Source organism: Camelina sativa, chromosome 20, assembly GCF_000633955.1.
Source record: "Camelina sativa cultivar DH55 chromosome 20, Cs, whole genome shotgun sequence".
Taxonomy (NCBI): domain Eukaryota; kingdom Viridiplantae; phylum Streptophyta; class Magnoliopsida; order Brassicales; family Brassicaceae; genus Camelina; species Camelina sativa.
The window spans coordinates 23,593,438-23,613,657 of record NC_025704.1 but is presented as its reverse complement, the minus strand read 5'-3'; the positions used below and the strand labels follow the sequence as shown (position 1 = coordinate 23,613,657).

Genomic DNA, 20,220 nt, shown 5'->3' with positions numbered 1-20,220 from the left:
TTTGAGAAGAAACTGATTCTAAAACCCACAAAAATAGTCTTCTAGCAAGCTACTCTCACGTCCCCAGCCTTAGATCTCCCCTCTCAGGGACAGATCTCTCCAGACACGGCTTAGAACTCCTCAAGAACGCTCACAAGAACATTTTAGAAGTTTTCTCTCTTTTGCAGAAGGAAAAAGTGAGCAACCTCGGGCAATGGTGTTGATATAACCTTTTATACTCGACCCCTAAGGTTTCCAAAACCAAAAACGCAACAACACGTACGTTTAACTTAAGTTGTCCCGCATAAGCGTATCCTGCATCGACCGATGCACACCCTGAAACCGAGATTCCGGTTCACGGGCGTTACAATGGCTTAGAATAGGTCAATGTGGCTTCCATTTTGTTTTGTCTATTCTTCATTGCAGACTAAGACCCTAAGCTAGACAATAAGATAATCTTTTGGATATCATGTTTTCAGGGTTCCAAGGCTTTCCCTTAACATGGTGTTCTTCCTCAGCCATTGCATTATTTTCTTTATTCCTTTCAGCCCCGATGATTAGGGGAACAACAAGAAAACCGATACCAACTAGTCTTATTATCAGCTTCTGCTTTGTTGAGACTTCCATTTCTGCAGCCATGTTAAGAGAAGAATGATCCCCCATTGTAACACCCCCAAACCATTCTAAAACTAAAACGGAAAAAGGGCTTCACGTATGACGCCTATAATCAGTCGACAAAGGTTCCCGGAACGAATCTGTTTGCCCAAATCAACCGATCTCGAGTATCTTTACATCTCGATCATGGCCTAAGGCTTTTCAACCCGTACCACGATCGCGAGTTGTGTCAGTCCAGACAGGACTAATATATCATTCGAACGTTTTCAGGTTTAAATAAAACCGAATCTTATTTATTATAGTATCATACTTTAAATCATTATAAAACAAGTATAGTTTTCTGGGCCCATAAAGAAAACTATACATAAGAAATTTATCGAATTTTAGCAAAAAGCTGTAAAACATCTAATCTGGACAGCCTATGATCACCGCGGCAGCTAAGAGTTTACCTAAAGGGATAACCTGCAAAAAAAAAAAGTAGCATCATGAGTAATCTATGATTACTCAATGAGCCTGCCTAACTAACCTCTAACAACTCCCCAACTTGGATTCTAACAACTCCCCAACTTGGACTCTAACAACAAGAAACACATGCATTAAGTAAATCAGAGAAACACGCAATCAAACGAATGCTTAAAGAAGCTAAAGTACTCTAACAGAGAGTACCTGCACAATGACTTACATTCTACAACAAGTACGATACTAACAAAACTTTGCCTTAAGGTCTTTGATCTTCTGCGATACGAATTTACCACCAGGCAATTCTTCCCCGACCCTTAGCCACAAAGGCTAGAAGGATCACATCCTTTTCCCAAAACTGTGTATAAGGGACCTATTCCCTTACGGTAAAATTTACTACTTCGTCAAGTAGTGCTCGTTGGTAGAGAACCACTCCGAGCCATTGGGACAATCACATTATCGCCTTACCAAGTCTTAACAAGACTAATAACTTAACCCAAAAATACAAGTATACTAAAAACTAAGAATACTTGCAACATAAACTAACAATCAATCAAACAAACATTAGCCATGCATAAGCAAGACTAACACAAACAACACACAACAAACTAACATGCTTCCTATCATAATAAATAACAAATAAAACACAACATCAAACAAGACATCTCAAGCTCGTCAATAACTACCAATTATTGACTCGCAAGAAACGAGCAGCATGATGACTATAGCATAACGGCTATAACATAACGGCTATAACGATAACATAGCCAATTATACTAAAATCTAAACTAATCACAACAAACAAATCACATAATTATAACCATATCAAACAAAACACACAACAATGATCATGAACTATACCAAAATAGAACATGAACCTAACATGCAACACATACCCTAAGAATATGCTAATAAACACAATAATCACACAAAACAAACAACGACCGAAACTTGACCTCACACGTAAATAAGAAATCAAACCTAGACATGTGCTACTTCACATGTGTTCGATACTCACAAGGTTTGGCTGGAACTTGGCTTGGCTTCACGTTTCCGACTAGCTAGATCCATACAAACTCGAAAGCTCTGGATTTCACATCATCAAGATCCGCTTAGGCTGGGATCTAAAAAGAAAAGCTAAAAGGAATCTGAACTAAGACTAAAGTACTTACCTACAACCTTACTAACTTTCTTTGAAAACTCCTTGAGCTACTTGGAGACTTCCCTTATCTCCAAGAACAAACTAAGACTTTAACTAAGGTTTAAGGTGGATTTTGGGTTTACTTAAGCTAATGAACGAAACTGGGTATTTATACTACTCTAGGGTCGGTGTTGAGGTTGATTAGTCACCTAAACAAGTGTCTCACATTCAGTTCTTAGCCAATCACAACTTGCCATTTTAATTATGGGCATGCTTATCCAATTTTAATGCTTACACATGGCATTACACCTCACCAACATTTTTATCTTTTTTTCTTGGCTAAGAACGAACCACTTGGTCTCCTCTTGACCAATCAAAACCCTCTTAACTGATTCTAAGCCTAACTCTCACAAACCGTTTCAACCAGTTTTATGTGCCATTGCTCTAAAAATAATATTTCCATGAAAACTTTGTTTTTTCAAGATACAATTCCCTATTTTATCTTTCTTTAGTTTCCCTAAAATCTTCAAGCTCAAATAAAATTAATCGTATCACTTTTCCTTTCGGTGATCGGCTAAAAGAGTCTCTGGCGACTTGATTTTCTAAAGAAAATTATATTGAGCTTCCACTTGATTTTCTACTTCTTGCTATAGCATCCTCAACTTCCTAAAGGTCCTCTTAATTTATTTCATGCTTGTCCTTAGCAAAAAATTATAATTCTGCTCCTTAGCGCTCTTCGGAGTAGCTTCTAGGTCGATTCTCTGAAAATCTGAAAACTGACTGATTCTTCTTGGTTAAAACCTTTAAAGCATCTTATCTGATTTAATCATATGCCTTAGCCCACTGAATGATTCATCTTTTTACTTCCAAAGTGAGTCTTAGTCGCTGGACTAATTACCGGAAACTAACGTCTTTTGCTAAACGGCTGTTGGCTCCTGTTGAACTTAGCGTTGGTCATTAAATAATCTTTGCAGAGCTTTTTGATGCTAGTCCTCTTAGCTACTGATTGATTCTAGTCTTTCTTAGAAATTCTCTTCTTCAACAATTTCTTCTCGGCTAGGTCGTTCGGCTATCTTACTGCGTCTTTCACCTTCGAATTATTTTTCTGAGTAATAACATGTCGGAACAAGTGCTCTGGATCCCTTCTACTGAGCTTTGATCATCGTTGTTCCGCTGGTTTTTAACCAATCTTCCACTTCTTTGGTTTATTTCCCTCGTTGGTCGAATAGTCTTGTTCGTGTCCTTCTCGTATATTTTTAGGTTTAGCACGGTGTAATATTACACCCATCATCTTAATGATGTGCATGAAACCTGCAGTATGAAGCAGTGCAACTATTTCCAAGCTAACCCCATGTCTCCCATTCGCGTTCATGTTGTCAGCACCCCTGTAACCTTCATCTGTACTCTTATGCAATCTGATATTTGTATCATTAAACAAAAATTTATTCCATAGAATCTTCTGTTTAGGGCCGAGAAAGAGGTCATTTCTAAACTTTACTCTCTTCCCGCTTGTCATGGAGTTCTTCTTATCAACTGTCATCCTTCTCAATACGAACTGCTTCTTTTGCTTATGTCAAAATTTTTGTTTCATGCCACCCGCCTAAACCATCCTCTCCTAAGCTGCTTGTACTCCCATGATCACTTGATAAGAAAGTTTGCCTCGTTTCTCTAAAAACAACACAACCCAATTTATCATCTTCACTTTTGTCTTTAGGCTCTTCTTTGGTGACCTCAACGATCCTATAACAACAGCCATATAGTCAGTAACCATGGTCGACACAGTAAGCCTTTGCAATCCTCTCACTATCAACGTTATGTTAATTCTGGGCTTGTTTAATTTCCAAATTGAAGCATGTTTTTTTTTCAGCTACCTTATCAAAAATTCTTGGTAGGCACTTTCATATCCTTGTTTATTCTTATCGCATCTCTTTAGATGTTTTTCAAAACACTTGAGACTCAGCTATGAGATTCAGTGGAAATATAACAAGAATTTTAGCAAACCTCCCTTCAATCCTCTTCTCATGATTGTTATGTTTCTGCTTGAATTTGTGTTTCTTCCACTTTGCAAAATTCTTATATCCTATTAGCAACTTTGGATACACCAATTGTTGAACATAATATATGTTGTGCTTGATATCCTTGCTCTCAAAACTCCATCTTCATTTTCTTTTTTGTTCTTTGTAAATAGCCACAACAAGCTTTTGTCAGACACTTGGCGGTGTTCCATCTTCATCTTTACAAATGTCTTCTTGTTCCTCTTAAGTTGATCGCTGAAATTGCTCTTGTGAAAAGCATGGAGTTGTGCATTCTTTTTAGGCTTGTTTGACTTTCTGTTTGAACTTTATCCCTTTTCAGTTCATAGTTTTCAATCCATGTTTTTGATCTAAATCTTCTTCGACTTCATTTTCATCATTTATATGTGAATATGTGGTTGTTCTAAAGTCTGATTCAAGCATATTTACAACATATTCATAATTCATTAACAGTAATACTTGAGCTAAACAAGCAAAGTGAATATACACACTAATACTTGAAAATCAAATTTTGTGCAAAAAAATATCAATCTTTCATAGTAGTAAATATCTTTTTAGCATTGGTAAAAAACTAAAGAGCCACATGTTTTCTTATCAACAAATTGTACATCAGAAACAAAAGATTTAGTGTTCTTTTAGAGTGAGGAAACCAATCTTATAGTCTCTCTGATTCACACCAAACTTTAAGTTAAAATATTTAATTTTTTCATTCATTCAATTTTAACAATTTAATTCTTCTAATCTATTTTACATACGATTTTTCCCAAAAAAATAATACAATAATCTAATTTTAATTATACTTATGAATTTGAAATCGAGCATATATTAAGAAGATTCGAAGACCAACCCTGATGTGAGCACGAGATCGGTCACTCGGCCATGAACACTCACATCTCTCAGACACCTCTCGGCTACCTCTCGGACAACACCCGGACACCTCTCGGCCACTCATACCACCCGCGGAACAACTTGGAACCGGCCTTCCTAGTGATGTGCGGCACCAACCAGTCCCCAAGAATTATCAAGGAGGAGCAAGACAAGGTCATCTATTGGGCAGTTCAAGCCAAGCTCCAAACTTTACACCAAAGGCTCATGGCTAGCATCACCAAAGAAGAGCCTAGGGTGCGACCAGCTGTGGGAAGCTTGATACGCGTGTCTTCACCAACAAACTAGTGTGAAGACATCCCTAAGTCATTAGAAGGAGCTGTACTCTTTTTCCTACTTTGGGTTTGTTCCAATGGGTTTACCAAAGAGGTTTTAACGAGGCAGTGAGCTCTAGTGCATCTCTACTTCGTTCCCGCTTGGCTCATGACTTGGAAACTTTCATTGACAAGAAAATGGGCCAAGGAAGTGAATATCCTATCCACCGCGTCCAGCTAATGACGTGGCATTTCTATCTCTTTTCTTATTTTCTTTATTTTTCTTTGAACTCTCTTATGACCGTTATATTGGTCTTTGCCTTGAATTACTTTTGCTTTTGCTTTTAGGGACATGTGTGTTCCTTAACTTTTGCCGCGTGTCTAGGGTTTTAGTGTCCCCTTATGTAAGCCTCCCTATATAAAGGCCTAAACCCTCATTGTAAAAGGCAGACTTGAAGATTGAATTAATTTCCAAAGAGAGAATCTTTGTTTTTTGTCTCACCTCTCTCCTTAGCCCAAGTCCGAGACTTGGCTCTTGAGAAACCCTAGGAGATTCACGAACCGGGTTCGTAATCCCCTAGTTTGACCGTTTCACGAGCCGAGCCATCTCTCATGTGTCATCGCAACAATCCACTCTTTTATCCGCATCGTGCGTCGTCCATCCGTATGCAGTGTCCCATTCGACCATTTTCTTGAGAACCGATCGTCGAGTCGAGTTTCTTATCGGTTGATCCCCTCTGTTCCATCAAGCCTTGAAGAGAACCGACAAGTTCGAAGGCTAATCGTTGTTCTGCGACCGGAATTCCGCATCCGACCGTCCGCAACGACCGTTCAACCGTCCGCAGCGTCCGTCCATCCGTCCGTAACGACCATCCGTTCGAGCAACTCCGTAGATGACCGCGTCCGGCGCTCACATCAAACCCCATTATATGTAACATTTTTGTTGGTTAGTAAGATGTATCAAATTGAGATACAATTTATAGAAATGAATGGGCCACATAAAGAAAGCTGGAGAGAGTTGGGGTGACAGCGTGAAATATGATATGGAGAAAGCACATGACATGAATTTAATTGGTACACTCTCGAATTTATTACTCTTTGACATTTCTATAATGTCATTTTTTCTACCTTCGTTTGTTATTATTTCTTATCGTCATAGTCATAACTCATAACTTATAAGTGACCAAATCGACATTTGTTTTAAAATTAAACAAAAAAAGCGGATAATCTTAGAGATAATTGAGTCAACATATGTTAAAATTATATATATATATATATAGTAGGGGTTCTTTTATATTTTATTGATTTAAAATTTATATAATACGTCAAATATGATCATGAGTTAAGAAAATTTTCAAAATAACAAGTAAATCTCATCAGGAATTATCCAAAACTCAAATTTGTTGACCAAACGAATCAAGCCAAAAAAACATTGCATTTTTTAATCGCATTTTACTATATTATTGTGGATAAGATATATATAAAAAGAACTGTATATTAAACCTTATCAGAAACTAATTCAAACCTGATTTATTTTTGACCAGACGAACCAAGAAAAAACATTGCAGTTTTCTCACATATGTTATATCGCGTTATCAAAGAGGGTTTTAGTTACATATTGACTTATTTTCATTACACTATAAACTAGAAGTATTATGAAATCACAACAAACAACTCGAAATGCACTCTGTTGATTGTTGACCATCTTATTTTTTTTCGTTTAGTCACTTTCATTGGCAGTATTAGTATATATGCTAAATAAAGTTATTTTCTGATTTCGTTTTGGCTTCAAAATTATAATATAAAAATATATTCTTCAAAAACCAAAGTTTAAGAAACTATAACTATTCATTTCGATTGAGTTCTATTTGATATTGACTAGTTTGCATGAATTTATGAAACATTCTATAACCATTTTTCATGATCTTATTCCCCATGGCTTTGGTTTTATTGATAAAACGTTTACATTTACCAAAATCAGGATATTGTTAAACAAGAAAACATTGTGTCATTATCTAAAAAGAAAATAATTTATGTGTCACTAACTTATATTATAACCCAAATTAAAGTAGCGTTTCATGCATGTGTACTTACTATTTTAGTGAGATTATCTTACACAAGTCAATATATATGCATAGCATGCGTGTGAATCTTTTATGCGTGCGTGATAAGTTTTGTATTCATTTCATCATTAGGTTTGTGTCAACACACAATTTGGGGAGAGTTTGTGTGGTAGGTAATCCAAAAATATATATATGTTTAATTAACAGAGAACTGATTCTAATTGCTTAAGAAAATTCCTACCAAACGAAGCAATTACGTTGAGAAATTAAATTTTGGAAGTTGGAAGAAACCATATTCTACCACTCGCAACTCTTTTCTTCTTCATTGGTTTTTCAAATACCAAGTGTTCAAGTCATTCTTAAATAAATTGAAAACATGTAGTGAGTATATATTTAGGTAGCAAAATATGTTCTAAAAGGAGTTATGATTTTTCTGCACCTTTAGTTATACCGGTATATATATCTGAAATATTCAAGCAAATTATAATCTAAATTTTCTATAAACAATAATTATGTTAAAGAAATGAGAGTTGTGTTGATTTTCACGAAATATTTATTTTATTCTTGTAACTATTAGACACTAGTTTGGATGATTTGTATAATGATTTATATACGTCTTAGACGTTGTTAGTTTATTAAAAAATATTCAAGTGAAAGCTTTGAATATCAATGTATTATAATAAGAAATATGTCATAATGATAATAATTAATGAGAAAAAAACTAAAATGATTACCTGCACAAGCGAGTTTCACCTTTGCAGTTAACACAGTTTTTTCCTTCTTAAATCCTCAAGAAACTAATAGTACTTGATTTGTTTTCTTTATATTACTAGATCAAATTTTAATTTTTTTTTTGGTGTGGATATATATTTTAGCGAGGGGACTTTGTGAGTGTGTCACATGAATTACAAATTTCTTTTGTCTTTTATGCAAAGTAAGCCAATGTATTCAATGAGTTTCATTAAGAAAACTAAGAAGATTAGTGGATAACTAGTACTAGTAACTCTAGTACCTAACCGCAATATATAAGAGTATTTGAAATTATGGCCGACTAATTTGTTATTCTAGTTTCCAGATCCAAACATATTGCTGGTAGTCAATCTATCTAATCTAAACTCCAAACCTTAATTTAGACTTGTTGCGTTTAAATTTGGGTGCCCAAGTAGTTGAGATAAAATGATATTCTACTCATCAGTAAATCAAAGTATTATATTGCAGCCTAAAACATCATGACTTGGATATTTGGTAAACATCAATCAAAGAAAGAGCAAAGCATTTAATTTTTAAGCTTTATTACAGTTGGGGTATCATTTGTTTACTATTCTTATGTTATTATTGTCCCCTGAATTAATGAAGTGACTTGACCTTGTTATTACGACGACTAAACTGAACAAAGCAAAGCCAATTACTCTCCAACCACTTCAACCTTTATTACAGTTGGACCCAACATATATTGTTGATTGAATTGGGCCTGTTTCAATAGTCTTATTACATTCCACTTGGCGCTTCTGAACTTCTCAGTCACTTTGGTAATATGACACACAGTAACCACTAATCTCTTTCGCTAACGAACAGACATAAAAAAGAAAAAAAAAAAAAAGAAGCGGTTTTTTTCCTTTTTTTAATCTATGGCTCCCAAACTCTGAGACAGAGCAAGAAACAGAGAGAAGAAGATAAAGCAAAAAAGAAAAAAAAAATGGCAACGGTCACGATTCTTTCTCCTAAATCGATCCCAAAGATCATAGATTCGAAACTCGGAGTTAAGGTTCCTGATCAGACCACCGTGAATGTTGTAAAATGCGGTCGGAGATTGAGGTTAGCTAAGCTTGTCTCAGCTGCAGGATTGTCACAGATTGAACCAGACATTAACGAAGACCCGATTGGTCAGTTCGAGATTAACAGCATTGAAATGGTAAAGATGATCTTGATTTGAATTCAGGAACTGGTAAAACTTGTTTCTGATTTGGTTTGGTAATATTACAGGAGGATTTTAAGTATGGATATTACGATGGAGCTCATACTTACTATGAAGGAGAAGTTGAAAAGGGTAAAAATTTTAATTTCCAGTTTCTTCTTCTCCTTCTTCTCTAGGTTTCTATTGATTGAAACTTGTTGGAAATGTTATATTAGGAACATTTTGGGGAGCAATAGCAGATGATATTGCTGCTGTGGATCAAACAAATGGGTTTCAAGGTATTCACTTTTAACCCGCTTTTTAGTGCTTATTACTAAGCGCATTATTGATCGAAACTTTTGTTTGTTTGTTATATCTGCAGGTTTAATCTCTTGGATGTTTCTTCCTGCTATAGCTGCAGGGATGTATTTTGATGCTCCGGTAACTTCAAATCCTTTGCTTTGCTTGAATCCAATATTTTATCATTACTTCAATCAGATACTCTTTATTATTGGAGCTTAAAAGACTACGAAACTCGAGTTGCTTCGAACACTGTTGTGTCAACTTTAACAAGTTTCAGCTGCTCATGTCCTAGCTATATATATATATATATATATATAGGTATCCTATGAGGCAATAACTAGCCTAGGATTGGAACTTTTTTTATAGCAAGATGAGTCTCTCTTCGGTTTTCAGCTCATCTTGAGTGGGAATATTAGAGTGTTCGGGTGATTGGTTTAGTTGAACCAAGTAGTAAGTGTTAAGAGTAGAACCAACTTAAACTGAAGTAAAAGCCTCTATATGAGAATGAGAGTCTTGTAACCATTTCTATCTTTTTCATATCAAGCGTCTTTGTTACAACTAACATAAGGCTAGCTAGGACTGATACTAGATTATAATTGTCGGAAGTTGGTTAGAGAGCTGGAATTTTTTATATGCCGATCTCAAACAGATTGTTACTAGTATTACCGCTTCTGTTTTTACGTAAAACGAACTAGAGACTGGATGAGAAAAAGAATCACAAGTGTTTGTGTGTGCGTGTGTTGCAGGGTGAGTACTTGTTCATAGGTGCAGCGTTGTTCACGGTAGTGTTTTGTATAATAGAGATGGATAAACCAGACCAGCCACACAACTTCGAGCCTCAGATATACAAATTGGAGAGAGGAGCTCGTGACAAGCTCATCAATGACTACAACACAATGAGCATCTGGGACTTCAATGACAAGTATGGTGATGTATGGGATTTCACCGTCGAGAAAGACGATATCGCCACAAGATAAGAATATGGATTCTATAATCTCATTATAATCATGACTTTTGATGGTGAAACTGTTTATAAATTGGTGAATGAACCGGCCGGCTACTGTGTATAATATAGATTGTTCATTAGTAATGAATACCTCTTGACGGTCTTGTTCTTGTATTTCCACTTTTATAAGTTAGAGAACCTATTTTGTATTTAGTTCATATTTGTATTTAATTTTAAAAGATGTTTCTTATATTAAACCTAGTCCGAACAAACTAACCAACCATATGCGGGATATCCTTTGTAGAATGAAGTTGAGAGTGATTTGTGTCATAAAGTCTCAACCTATCTAACAAAATATCACAATGTAACGTTACATGCTTATTTAGATAAGTACCATGTAGTGTAAAAGTGTGTGATCTTGAGTGTTTTGGTGGTGAATTACAATCAGGCTGTCGCAAAAAAGGATACTTTTGTATATTTTTGCTTATTTAAGTATATTAGAAATAGTATTAAAAATATACCAATTCATGCATCTCTTGTCTAAGATCTATAGTCAAAAACCATGTAATTATGTAACTAAAATAGAATGTATATATTTTTTTTTCATTTCATTTCAACCATAATTATCGGAGATATTTTTCTTTGTGGTTCTGATATATATATGTTGATAAACTATGTTGTCTTATTAACCCATTGAATATGATGCGTCGGGAGAGCCAATTCATATTGCGGATGAGATTTTAACGATGAAAACAAAACTAGAAAAATATCTATATTATTAGTATACGTTATTTCCTCTTCCAAAATGTATATGAAAACGAGAAAGTGAGTGGAAGAAGAAAGAAAAAAAAAGACAAACAAGTAAGTAAACGATCGAGAGTGATGAAGCCAAAATTGAAAGCGTGATAAAATTGGTAATGATAACCGAACATTTGAGGTATCCATTGAGATTCACATTGTGTGTACGCCCACGTGCTTTTCTCCACTTCTTCTGCTTCTCAATCTCATCTCAATCTCGTACCTAATTTATATAAATACAAAATATATATAAATTGAAGACGAATATGGACAATTAAGATATCGTTGGTTAGTTACTATTACGTGCTGGTTGGTTTCAAATTTTGTGAAGCACGTTCTCTAAAGAGATGTACAAGATTGTTTTATTCAAGTTGTGAATAAGAAACTGAGTATGGTTTAACCATAAACTAAAATACTACGAGAGCGTCAATATTAAAGACACCAGTCATTCTTTAATACGTAGTGACCTAAAGTAACAATTAAGAAAACAATGACTAGTTGACTTACCAAAACGATTTTTAAAGAAGTATCTCCATGTATACAAATCCTAAATGTATTGAGTTAAGAATGACTTTGAAACCGAGACGAGTCATGCATGGTAAGAGGATGACCAAAGAGGATTACAAATCGTTCTACTTTGATTTTAGTTTTTTCGTAAGCAATGGAACGCACGCATTGTTTTACCTTTTCAACCTTTTAAAAGAAATCTAAGGACATGTTATCAGTTTGGAGGTGATTTGGACTGGACATGTTTGTCCAATCACGCTACCATTTTTAACTAAATGACATTATGCTTATAGAAAAAAACTATCATTAAGTTTGTTATAAAGAAAAATCATATGTAATATGAAACTAAATAATATTCGATATGACATATTTCATCTCACATGAATTCGGTCGCTTAAAACGCTGCTTACCAAAACTGGTGTCAGAGGCTCAAGGCGCTTTTGTCTCAGGACGCTTGATATCTGATAACATACTCATAGCTCATGAGATCGTGCATGCTTTGCGGACCAATGCAAAGTTTAACAAGGACTATATCGCGATCAAAACTGACATGTCGAAGGCATACAACCGTGTAGAATGGAGCTTTTTGGAGACACTCTTCACCAAGATGGGCTTTCACAGTTAGTGGATACAATGGATCATGTCCTGTATTCGATCAGTTTCATATACTGTCCTCATAAATAGTAGTGCACACGGTTTCATCAGTCCGGCCAGGGGTATAAGACAAGGAGACCCTTTATCTCCTTTTCTTTTCATTCTGTGTGCAGAAGCCTTGGTATACGTTATGCAGCGGCGACAAGAGCAAGGAAGACTAACTGGGTTTAGTTTCAATGAGACATGCCCATCTGTGCAACATCTTTTGTTTGCAGATGACAGCCTCTTTGTCAGCAAGGTATCTCATGCGGAGTGCAAGGAGATTCTGGACTGTTTATCCTTATATGGTAGGGCGTCTGGGCAGATGATCAATTTCTCCAAGTCAGTGGTCATGTTTGGCGCTAAAGCAGATGAGCAAGTCAAACAAATGATAAAGACTATGTTAGGCATTGAAGCAGAAGGTGGCATGGGCTCTTATTTTGGATTGCCTGAGTGTTTTAGCGGCTCAAAGCAGGCTCTGTTAGCATTTATTGGAGATAGATTAAAGAAGAGACTGCATGGTTGGTATGCGAAGTTGCTCTCACTAGGCGGGAAAGAGATTCTACTCAAGTCTGTGGCAATGACTCTCCCAGTATATGCAATGTCCTGCTTCAAGCTAAGTAAGAATCTCTGTCGTAAACTTACAAGTGCCATGCATGATTTTTGGTGGAGTCACAGCGAGGATAAGAGAAAGATACCATGGGTGGCTTGGAAAAAGCTCTGTAAAGCCAAATCAGAGGGAGGTTTGGGACTCAAAGACATCGAAGATTTTAACCAAGCTCTGTTAGCGAAACAGTCATGGCGCATGCTTAATAACCCAGACTCTTTAGTCACTCGCTTTTTCAAGAGTCGCTATTTCCGGCACACGTCAGTCATCAAGTGTGGCTCAGGATCTCGACCCTCATATGCTTGGCGAAGCATATTACATGGGCGTGACCTCCTGAAACAAGGTCTTCTGAGAGTCATAGGGGATGGCAAGGACACTTTAGTATGGTTGGATAAATGGATACATGAGGATCATCCTAGAGCTCCCTATCGGTTCCAAACCTTTTTTGATGTTGGTCTCAAGGTCGTTGATCTCAAGGATCCAACAAGTGGGCAATGGAACACTGCTATGGTAAAAGAAATCTTTCCCCCTGGATGCGCAGCGGGTTCTGGCTATGAAGTTCACAGAATCCATTAGTGATCACTCTATATGGCCATACACCAAATCTGGTGCCTACTCGGTGAAAAGCGGATACTGGTTAGCGAGTTCGCTGGCAACGCGGTATGTTACCCAACCTGAGGAGGCTAGGATATCTGCTAGGCTGAAAGCCAACCTCTGGAAGCTGCATACTGTCCCAAAGATAAAAACCTTTCTTTGGCGGATGCTTTCAGGGGCGCTTGCGGTGTCGGAGAGATTAGCATCTCGCGGTATTCCAGTTGATCCGAGGTGCATGGCCTGTGGTTTTACTGAGGAAACTATTAGCCACACGCTCTTTGGTTGCCAGCCTGCTCGTCAGGCTTTTGCAGTAGCGAACATACCAATACCACAAGAAGGTTTCTCCAACAATGATACCGTGAAGAATTGGGAATTCTTTGATAGACTGATACAGGACCCTGATGTTCCTGAAGAGTTGTGAGAGGTGGTTCCTTGGCTGTTATGGGAAATCTGGAAGGGAAGGAACAGATTGGTGTTTCAAAGTACGCAAAGCGACATCATGGCTCTGGTAACGAAGGCATACAGAGAGGCACGGTTGTGGAAAGAATTCCAACAGGCGGCTGAACACTCTGTCGCTACTTGGGACAGAAAATGTAACATAATGGAGGGTCGTTGGCTTAGACCTCCGATGGGTGTCATCAAATGTAATGTCGCTGTGTCATGGGCCAATAAGATAGCTATGGTTGCTGGTGCCTGGATAGCTCGAGATGCCGATGGACAGGTAATACTTCACGTTCGAGAAGCTTTTAATAGGTGTGACTCTGTATTTATGGCGGGGTTGCTATGCATTCACTGGACCCTGGAAGCCTTACAAACGTTGCATTTTGATAAGGTTATCCTAGAAATAGATGGAGCGATGGTGGTTAAGGCCATCAACTCTCCCCAAGACTGGCCTCGATTTCGGTCTTTGTTGCGAGAGATTGGTCTCATTTCCAACAGCATGATGGTGTGGGAGTGTACACAGGTAGCCTCCTTGGCAAATAAAGCAGCAAGAGCCATTGCAGGGATGGTCACACACGATGGAAGACTACAATCATACCTGGGTTTGGGAGAACCTTCCTGGCTCCATGATATTCTAGTAGCGGACGAGTGTTAAAGCAGACAGAGTTCTTGTCTCGCCTTTTTAGACATACTTGGAGGGCTGATAAGCCTCATTATCAAGTATCTGTTGTTTATATTTCTCCGAACTTTTTTCAATTTTAATCAGATAACAAAAAAAAAAAAAAAATTATGTGTTAAATAGTGCTATTTTTAGAAATTTATGGAATATGTGTTATAATTGTCTATAAAACTTGGTTTAGTGCTATTTTAGGATATTTAAAAAAAAAATAACAATGTTTGCTCGTTATGGCTGGTTTTTATCACTAGCGAGAAGCTTTTTGTTTTGGATAGTACAGATTTTTACTTTTTATGTTATAATTGGATTCAAATCTAGTTATATGTAGTGATAAATTCTCACCAAAACTTTTTGAATAAAATGTTTTTCTTTTTGTTTCTTAACAAATTGGGTCCAAAACATTAACAATAAAAAAATCAATAAAGGCAACAAAAAAAAACAACAACAAAACTTGACTTTAATTAAAAATACGCATTTCCCTCGGATTTCTTTTACAAATTCTAAAAAAAATAAAAATCATAATTGCGTATATATATCACCAAAGCGAGAACGAAAAAATGTAAAGGAAGGAGAAGGTGCAAAAGATTAAAAAAAAAAAAAAAATGGTGGCTGTTCAGTTATTTAGCAGCTGGAAGCCATCGATACTACCTTCTCAAGCTTTGAGACGCGATCAATCCGCCTCTTTTAACAGGTACTAGCTAGTTATTCGAATTTCTGAAAACAATCTGCTTCCATGGTTGGTGATTTATTCATAAGGTGATGATTTCTGAGTGTTTGGGTTTTGTTTGCGGTATAAATGTAGCGAATTCAATAGGTTTTTTGATTAGGAAATGAAGACTCGGTTCTTAAATTCTTTAGAGTTGTAGTGGAGCTTTTGAATCTGGGTTTTATAAGGTTTTAAGGCTCGAAACGGAATTTGGGAAAAACATTTATTGGCAACTCAATCAAAAGCTCATTGGGTATTGATTGATTGATGTAACTGTTTTTTTTTTTTTTGCAGGAGTTTGAGTTTACACTCTCTGCCTTTAGGTGGGATTGAGTCTTTTAGATGCCGAGGTGAGGTTCTGTGAGAACTATTCCTCAATTAGTCTCTTTCAAATTGGGAGTTAAAGCTGGATTTGTCAGTTTCCAAAACTTTTGATGCTACTCTTTATTTATTGTCTCTCATTATTCATATTCTTCCTCATTTTCACTGCTACTACAGAGACCTTTAAAGTCAAATCTCAAAGGGTAGGAGACACAGAGCCGTCTAGTGTTAACCAGAATGATTTCAATTCCAAATTTCATAAGGTGAACCTAAACAATCTCCAGTTTCATGTTCTGTATCTTTTTTAATTAGGTCATGTCCTGTGCAAAAATCAGACGAATAGCTTGTTTCGTTGATGTTTAAGAGGTTTTAGATTGCTAGATGATTATTCTGATATCTTATATACACATGTTCTCGGTTTGAAAGATGAATCTCAGCTCATTGTGTCTGTTGTCTTTCATTGCGTTTGCTTCATGTTTAGTTAATTGAGATGAAATGTTTTGTATGCTTATGATATTGAATCTTCTTAATCTGCAGAGTCTTCCATATAACCTTGTGACAGGATGCATCCCACTGTATGCAGTTTTCAGAGTAGCGCAAAAGATATGTCAAGAGCTTCCCCGCCTCGTTCAGAACTCAGTGGGGGCTGGCTTGCCTTTTGCTTGTGCATCGAACTCTCTACCTACTCCTCTCAAGTTGGACGTCCCCGTTCCCTCTTTTTACGATATCAAATGGGGTCTTTCAAGGTTTCTTTACCTGTTCAATATTCAGCTCGAGAAGAACATTGGCACGTATGTCCTAAACCCAATTTGCTGATTGTAAATAGTGTAGTGTAGTGAGGACATTGCCAAGTGTCAGAATTGCTAGGATGATTCACTAAATTTAAAATGGTGAAACATGTAAAACAGTGTAGACATCTGACTTAGATCTTTCGTCTTCCAATAGTGAGGACATGGGTTTGAGGTTGAGGATCTCCTAAGTATGAGTTTGCTTCTCCTTCACATACGTAATTCATGCTGAGTATTATTTTAAGTGTCACTGTCCTTGAGATTAGCATTGTTCAAATGTCGTATATTATAAATTTTCATTGTGACAATGACATCTGTTCCGATCACTTTTCGTGGCTATTTTAGGTTCCTTGTGGCGCTCATGATAGCATGTGTATCATTTGTTTTCATTGGGGGACTCCTATTTTTCCAATTCAGGTAACACAGCCTTGTTTAACTTAGCTTATCGATTTAAAGCCTTCTCAAGATCGTCTTAAGTGTGTGATTATATGATCAGTTATGAATTTCCATTGCATGATTTCTTACTTATGCGTACTGCTATTCCCTTTTTGTTGTGAAGGAAAGACCTACCCTTAGAAGACTGCCTCTGGGAGGCCTGGGCATGCCTCATTTCCTCTTCTACTCATCTGAAGGTCATGATTTGCTTCTTCACCAATTCAAAGATATTATTTCAGATCTATTACAACTTACAAGCCTCACAATATTTTTATGGAGTTCCTGCAACTAAATGCCTACCTATTTGTTTACTGAAAACTGCAGCAAAAGACACGCATTGAAAGAGTCATTGGATTTGTCCTAGCCATTTGGGGAATATTGTTTTACTCTCGGCTTTTAAGCACAATGACAGAACAATTTCGAGTAAGTTCTTGAGATAAAGGCTGCTGGTGCGAAACGAATGTTAATTGGTACAAGTTCTTAATCGCTTTGTCTGGGCAGTATAATATGACGAAACTGAGGGAAGGGGCACAGATGCAAGTCCTAGAAGCTGATCATATCATCATTTGTGGAATAAACAGTCATCTACCTTTCATACTAAAGCAACTGAACAGTTATCATGAGCATGCTGTCCGCTTAGGTACTGCCACAACTAGGTATTTTGGTCTCTCTATATATCTTACAATTCATTTCTTTGCATATGTTGACTTAAATAATTACTTTTTCTTTGTTACATGCTTCCAGGAAGCAGAGACTTCTGCTCATGTCTGATACTCCAAGGAAGCAGATGGACAAGCTAGCTGAGGCGTACTCCAAAGATTTTAATCATATTGACATCCTTACAAAGAGGTAAAGTGGTTGATGCGCTTCTTAATTAGCGGAAGTGAATAATACAATACTGCTTAGGTTCATGCCATATCAATTAATGTTCTTTTTGGTTTGCATACATTTACAGTGCTGATTTCATGCTTCTACCAGTGCAGTTGTAGTCTTAACATGACGAAATCATTTGAGAGGGCTGCCGCCTCTAAGGCGCGTGCTATTATCATACTACCAACGAAAGGTGATAGGTAAGAAAAATTCAACTCTCATAGAAAGTATATGTGTATCAGCTTTGATTTGAGGAAGATGATTATGGAAACTGAGAAGTTCCAATACATATTTGAGTTATATCGTTTTTAGTGTCGTAACCCTTTCATGTAAATGATGCGATTAAGAGTTCAGTGTATTTGGGTGGTTTGGGGCCTTTGGGGTAGAGAGTTCAGAGTTCTCTTGAACTAACTCATTGATAACTACTCATTACTCTTGATTTGGTTTTGTATTTTGTTCTTCATTACACACTTTGGTTCTCAGTGAGTACAAAGAAAAAAAAAAATGTTCTTCAACCTGTCAGAAAACTGGAATGCTAGTGGTAAAAAATATGGAATCTGAATACTCTGTAAAAGAGGAATCAATATTAAGTTAAAACATTGTTTCAGGTATGAAGTTGATACAGACGCATTTCTTTCTGTATTAGCCCTCCAACCTATACAAAAGATGGAATCGATCCCAACCATTGTAGAGGTAAATTAGGTTACTGAAAACTGTGCAGTAATGGTTTACTGTTTATAAATGCTGATATTTTTTTCCTTTTTTGCTCAATGAGTGCAGGTATCAAGCCCTAATACGTATGATCTTCTCAAGTCCATTTCGGGATTGAAAGTGGAGCCAGTTGAAAATGTTACGTCGAAATTGTTTGTCCAATGCTCACGTCAAAAGGACCTGATAAAGATCTACAGGCACCTACTAAATTACTCAAGTACGGTGTGCTTTCATCTTACATGACTGTTATCTGTTTAGAACTTTTACTTCATGTTTTTATGATGCCTGTATTCAGGACTAATTAATACCAAGTCTACTCGTTGCAGAAAATGTATTTAATCTTTGCAGCTTCCCCAATCTAGTTGGGACGAAGTATAGACAATTAAGACTGGGGTTCCAGGAGGTAGGATTGACTCGTGGGAGAATGTTTTCTCCCTCTTCGAATCAGTACCTTTTGATCTTTGTTACTAATTTCATTCTCTACATGTATACCTTTCAGGTTGTGGTGTGTGGCCTTTTACGAGATGGGAAAGTAAATTTCCATCCAAATGATGAAGAAGAGCTCATGGAAACCGACAAACTATTGTTTATTGCACCTCTCAATTGGAAAAAGAAGCAACTTTTATATACAGACATGAAACTTGAGAACATTACAGTAGCTCCGACTGATACTCGAAAGCAAGTTTTTGAGAAAAAAAGATCACGGCTAGCGAAGATAATGATGCGTCCTCGTAAGTCCTTATCAAAGGTCAGACTCCCCAACTACCCCCTACGATTGTTAAACTATAATACTAGACTTTTGAAACTTCAAATTTGAAACCTCTAATTATCATTCTATGGTTTACACAGGGATCAGATTCCATCAAAGGACCCAAAGAATCTATACTATTACTTGGTTGGCGTGGAGATGTTGTGCATATGATCGAGGAGTTTGATAACTATCTTGGTCCAGGCAGTTCATTGGTATGATCATATAGTACCATTATCATTCTCTGGTTGGCTCTCTCATAATGAGTTACTAATAATTGTATGTACACAGGAAATATTATCAGATGTACCATTAGAGGATAGAAGAAGAGTGGACGATAGTATGGGTTCAGTGAAAATCAGGAACATCCAAGTTTCACATAAGGTAGATTTCATTTTCAGTGGCATGAACAAGAAGAGTTTTAAAGTCATTGTGTATTTGATGTTTTTCAATCTTCTGCAGGTTGGGAATCCTCTGAATTATGATACATTAAAGCAAACTATAATGCGTATGCAAAGTAAATATAAAAAAGGCAAAGCTATTCCTCTGACCATCCTTGTAATATCAGATAGAGACTGGCTTCTTGGAGGTAAGCATTTGCCATTATTTTTTCTTGAATTCGTCTTTTGGAATAATGGTAACACTAACAAATAAGTCTGAATGTCTCTTAGATCCATCTAGAGCAGACAAACAATCTGCTTATTCTCTTCTCCTTGCTGAAAGCATCTGCAACAAGCTTGGAGTAAAGGTAACTTACTAAATTTTCATTGAATCCAAAACCACATTGAATAGCTAATATTTGTTTATTTATGT

The 20,220-nt window shown here is 36.7% G+C and overlaps 2 protein-coding genes across 2 annotated transcripts; both read left to right on the top strand.

Annotated features, from left to right (window-relative positions):
- On the top strand, positions 9,013 to 10,783 carry LOC104771520 (photosynthetic NDH subunit of subcomplex B 5, chloroplastic). Its single transcript, XM_010496050.2, has 5 exons — positions 9,013 to 9,341; positions 9,413 to 9,476; positions 9,560 to 9,622; positions 9,706 to 9,764; positions 10,373 to 10,783. Exons 1-5 carry the CDS (start codon positions 9,126 to 9,128, stop codon positions 10,601 to 10,603), a joined length of 633 nt encoding a protein of 210 aa, XP_010494352.1. The 5' UTR covers positions 9,013 to 9,125; the 3' UTR covers positions 10,604 to 10,783.
- LOC104772769 (putative ion channel POLLUX-like 2) lies at positions 15,381 to 20,167 on the top strand. The gene is made up of 18 exons (XM_010497346.1): positions 15,381 to 15,519; positions 15,829 to 15,884; positions 16,033 to 16,118; positions 16,393 to 16,646; positions 16,989 to 17,060; positions 17,203 to 17,275; positions 17,403 to 17,501; positions 17,580 to 17,734; positions 17,823 to 17,927; positions 18,062 to 18,148; positions 18,557 to 18,641; positions 18,729 to 18,876; positions 18,986 to 19,062; positions 19,159 to 19,407; positions 19,509 to 19,622; positions 19,699 to 19,791; positions 19,870 to 19,996; positions 20,079 to 20,167. Exons 1-18 carry the CDS (start codon positions 15,431 to 15,433, stop codon positions 20,165 to 20,167), a joined length of 2,058 nt encoding a protein of 685 aa, XP_010495648.1. The 5' UTR covers positions 15,381 to 15,430.

Excerpts from the sequence above, each read along its gene's own strand:
- LOC104771520 (XM_010496050.2), top strand. The coding sequence starts at position 9,126 with ATGGCAACGGTCACGATTCTTTCTCCTAAATCGATCCCAAAGATCATA. Across the intron at positions 9,342-9,412 it reads AGATTAACAGCATTGAAATG|GAGGATTTTAAGTATGGATA; the intron begins GTAAAGATGATC and ends GTAATATTACAG. Across the intron at positions 9,477-9,559 it reads TGAAGGAGAAGTTGAAAAGG|GAACATTTTGGGGAGCAATA; the intron begins GTAAAAATTTTA and ends ATGTTATATTAG.
- LOC104772769 (XM_010497346.1), top strand. The coding sequence starts at position 15,431 with ATGGTGGCTGTTCAGTTATTTAGCAGCTGGAAGCCATCGATACTACCT. Across the intron at positions 17,928-18,061 it reads ATTGACATCCTTACAAAGAG|TTGTAGTCTTAACATGACGA; the intron begins GTAAAGTGGTTG and ends CTACCAGTGCAG. Across the intron at positions 19,997-20,078 it reads TAGAGACTGGCTTCTTGGAG|ATCCATCTAGAGCAGACAAA; the intron begins GTAAGCATTTGC and ends AATGTCTCTTAG.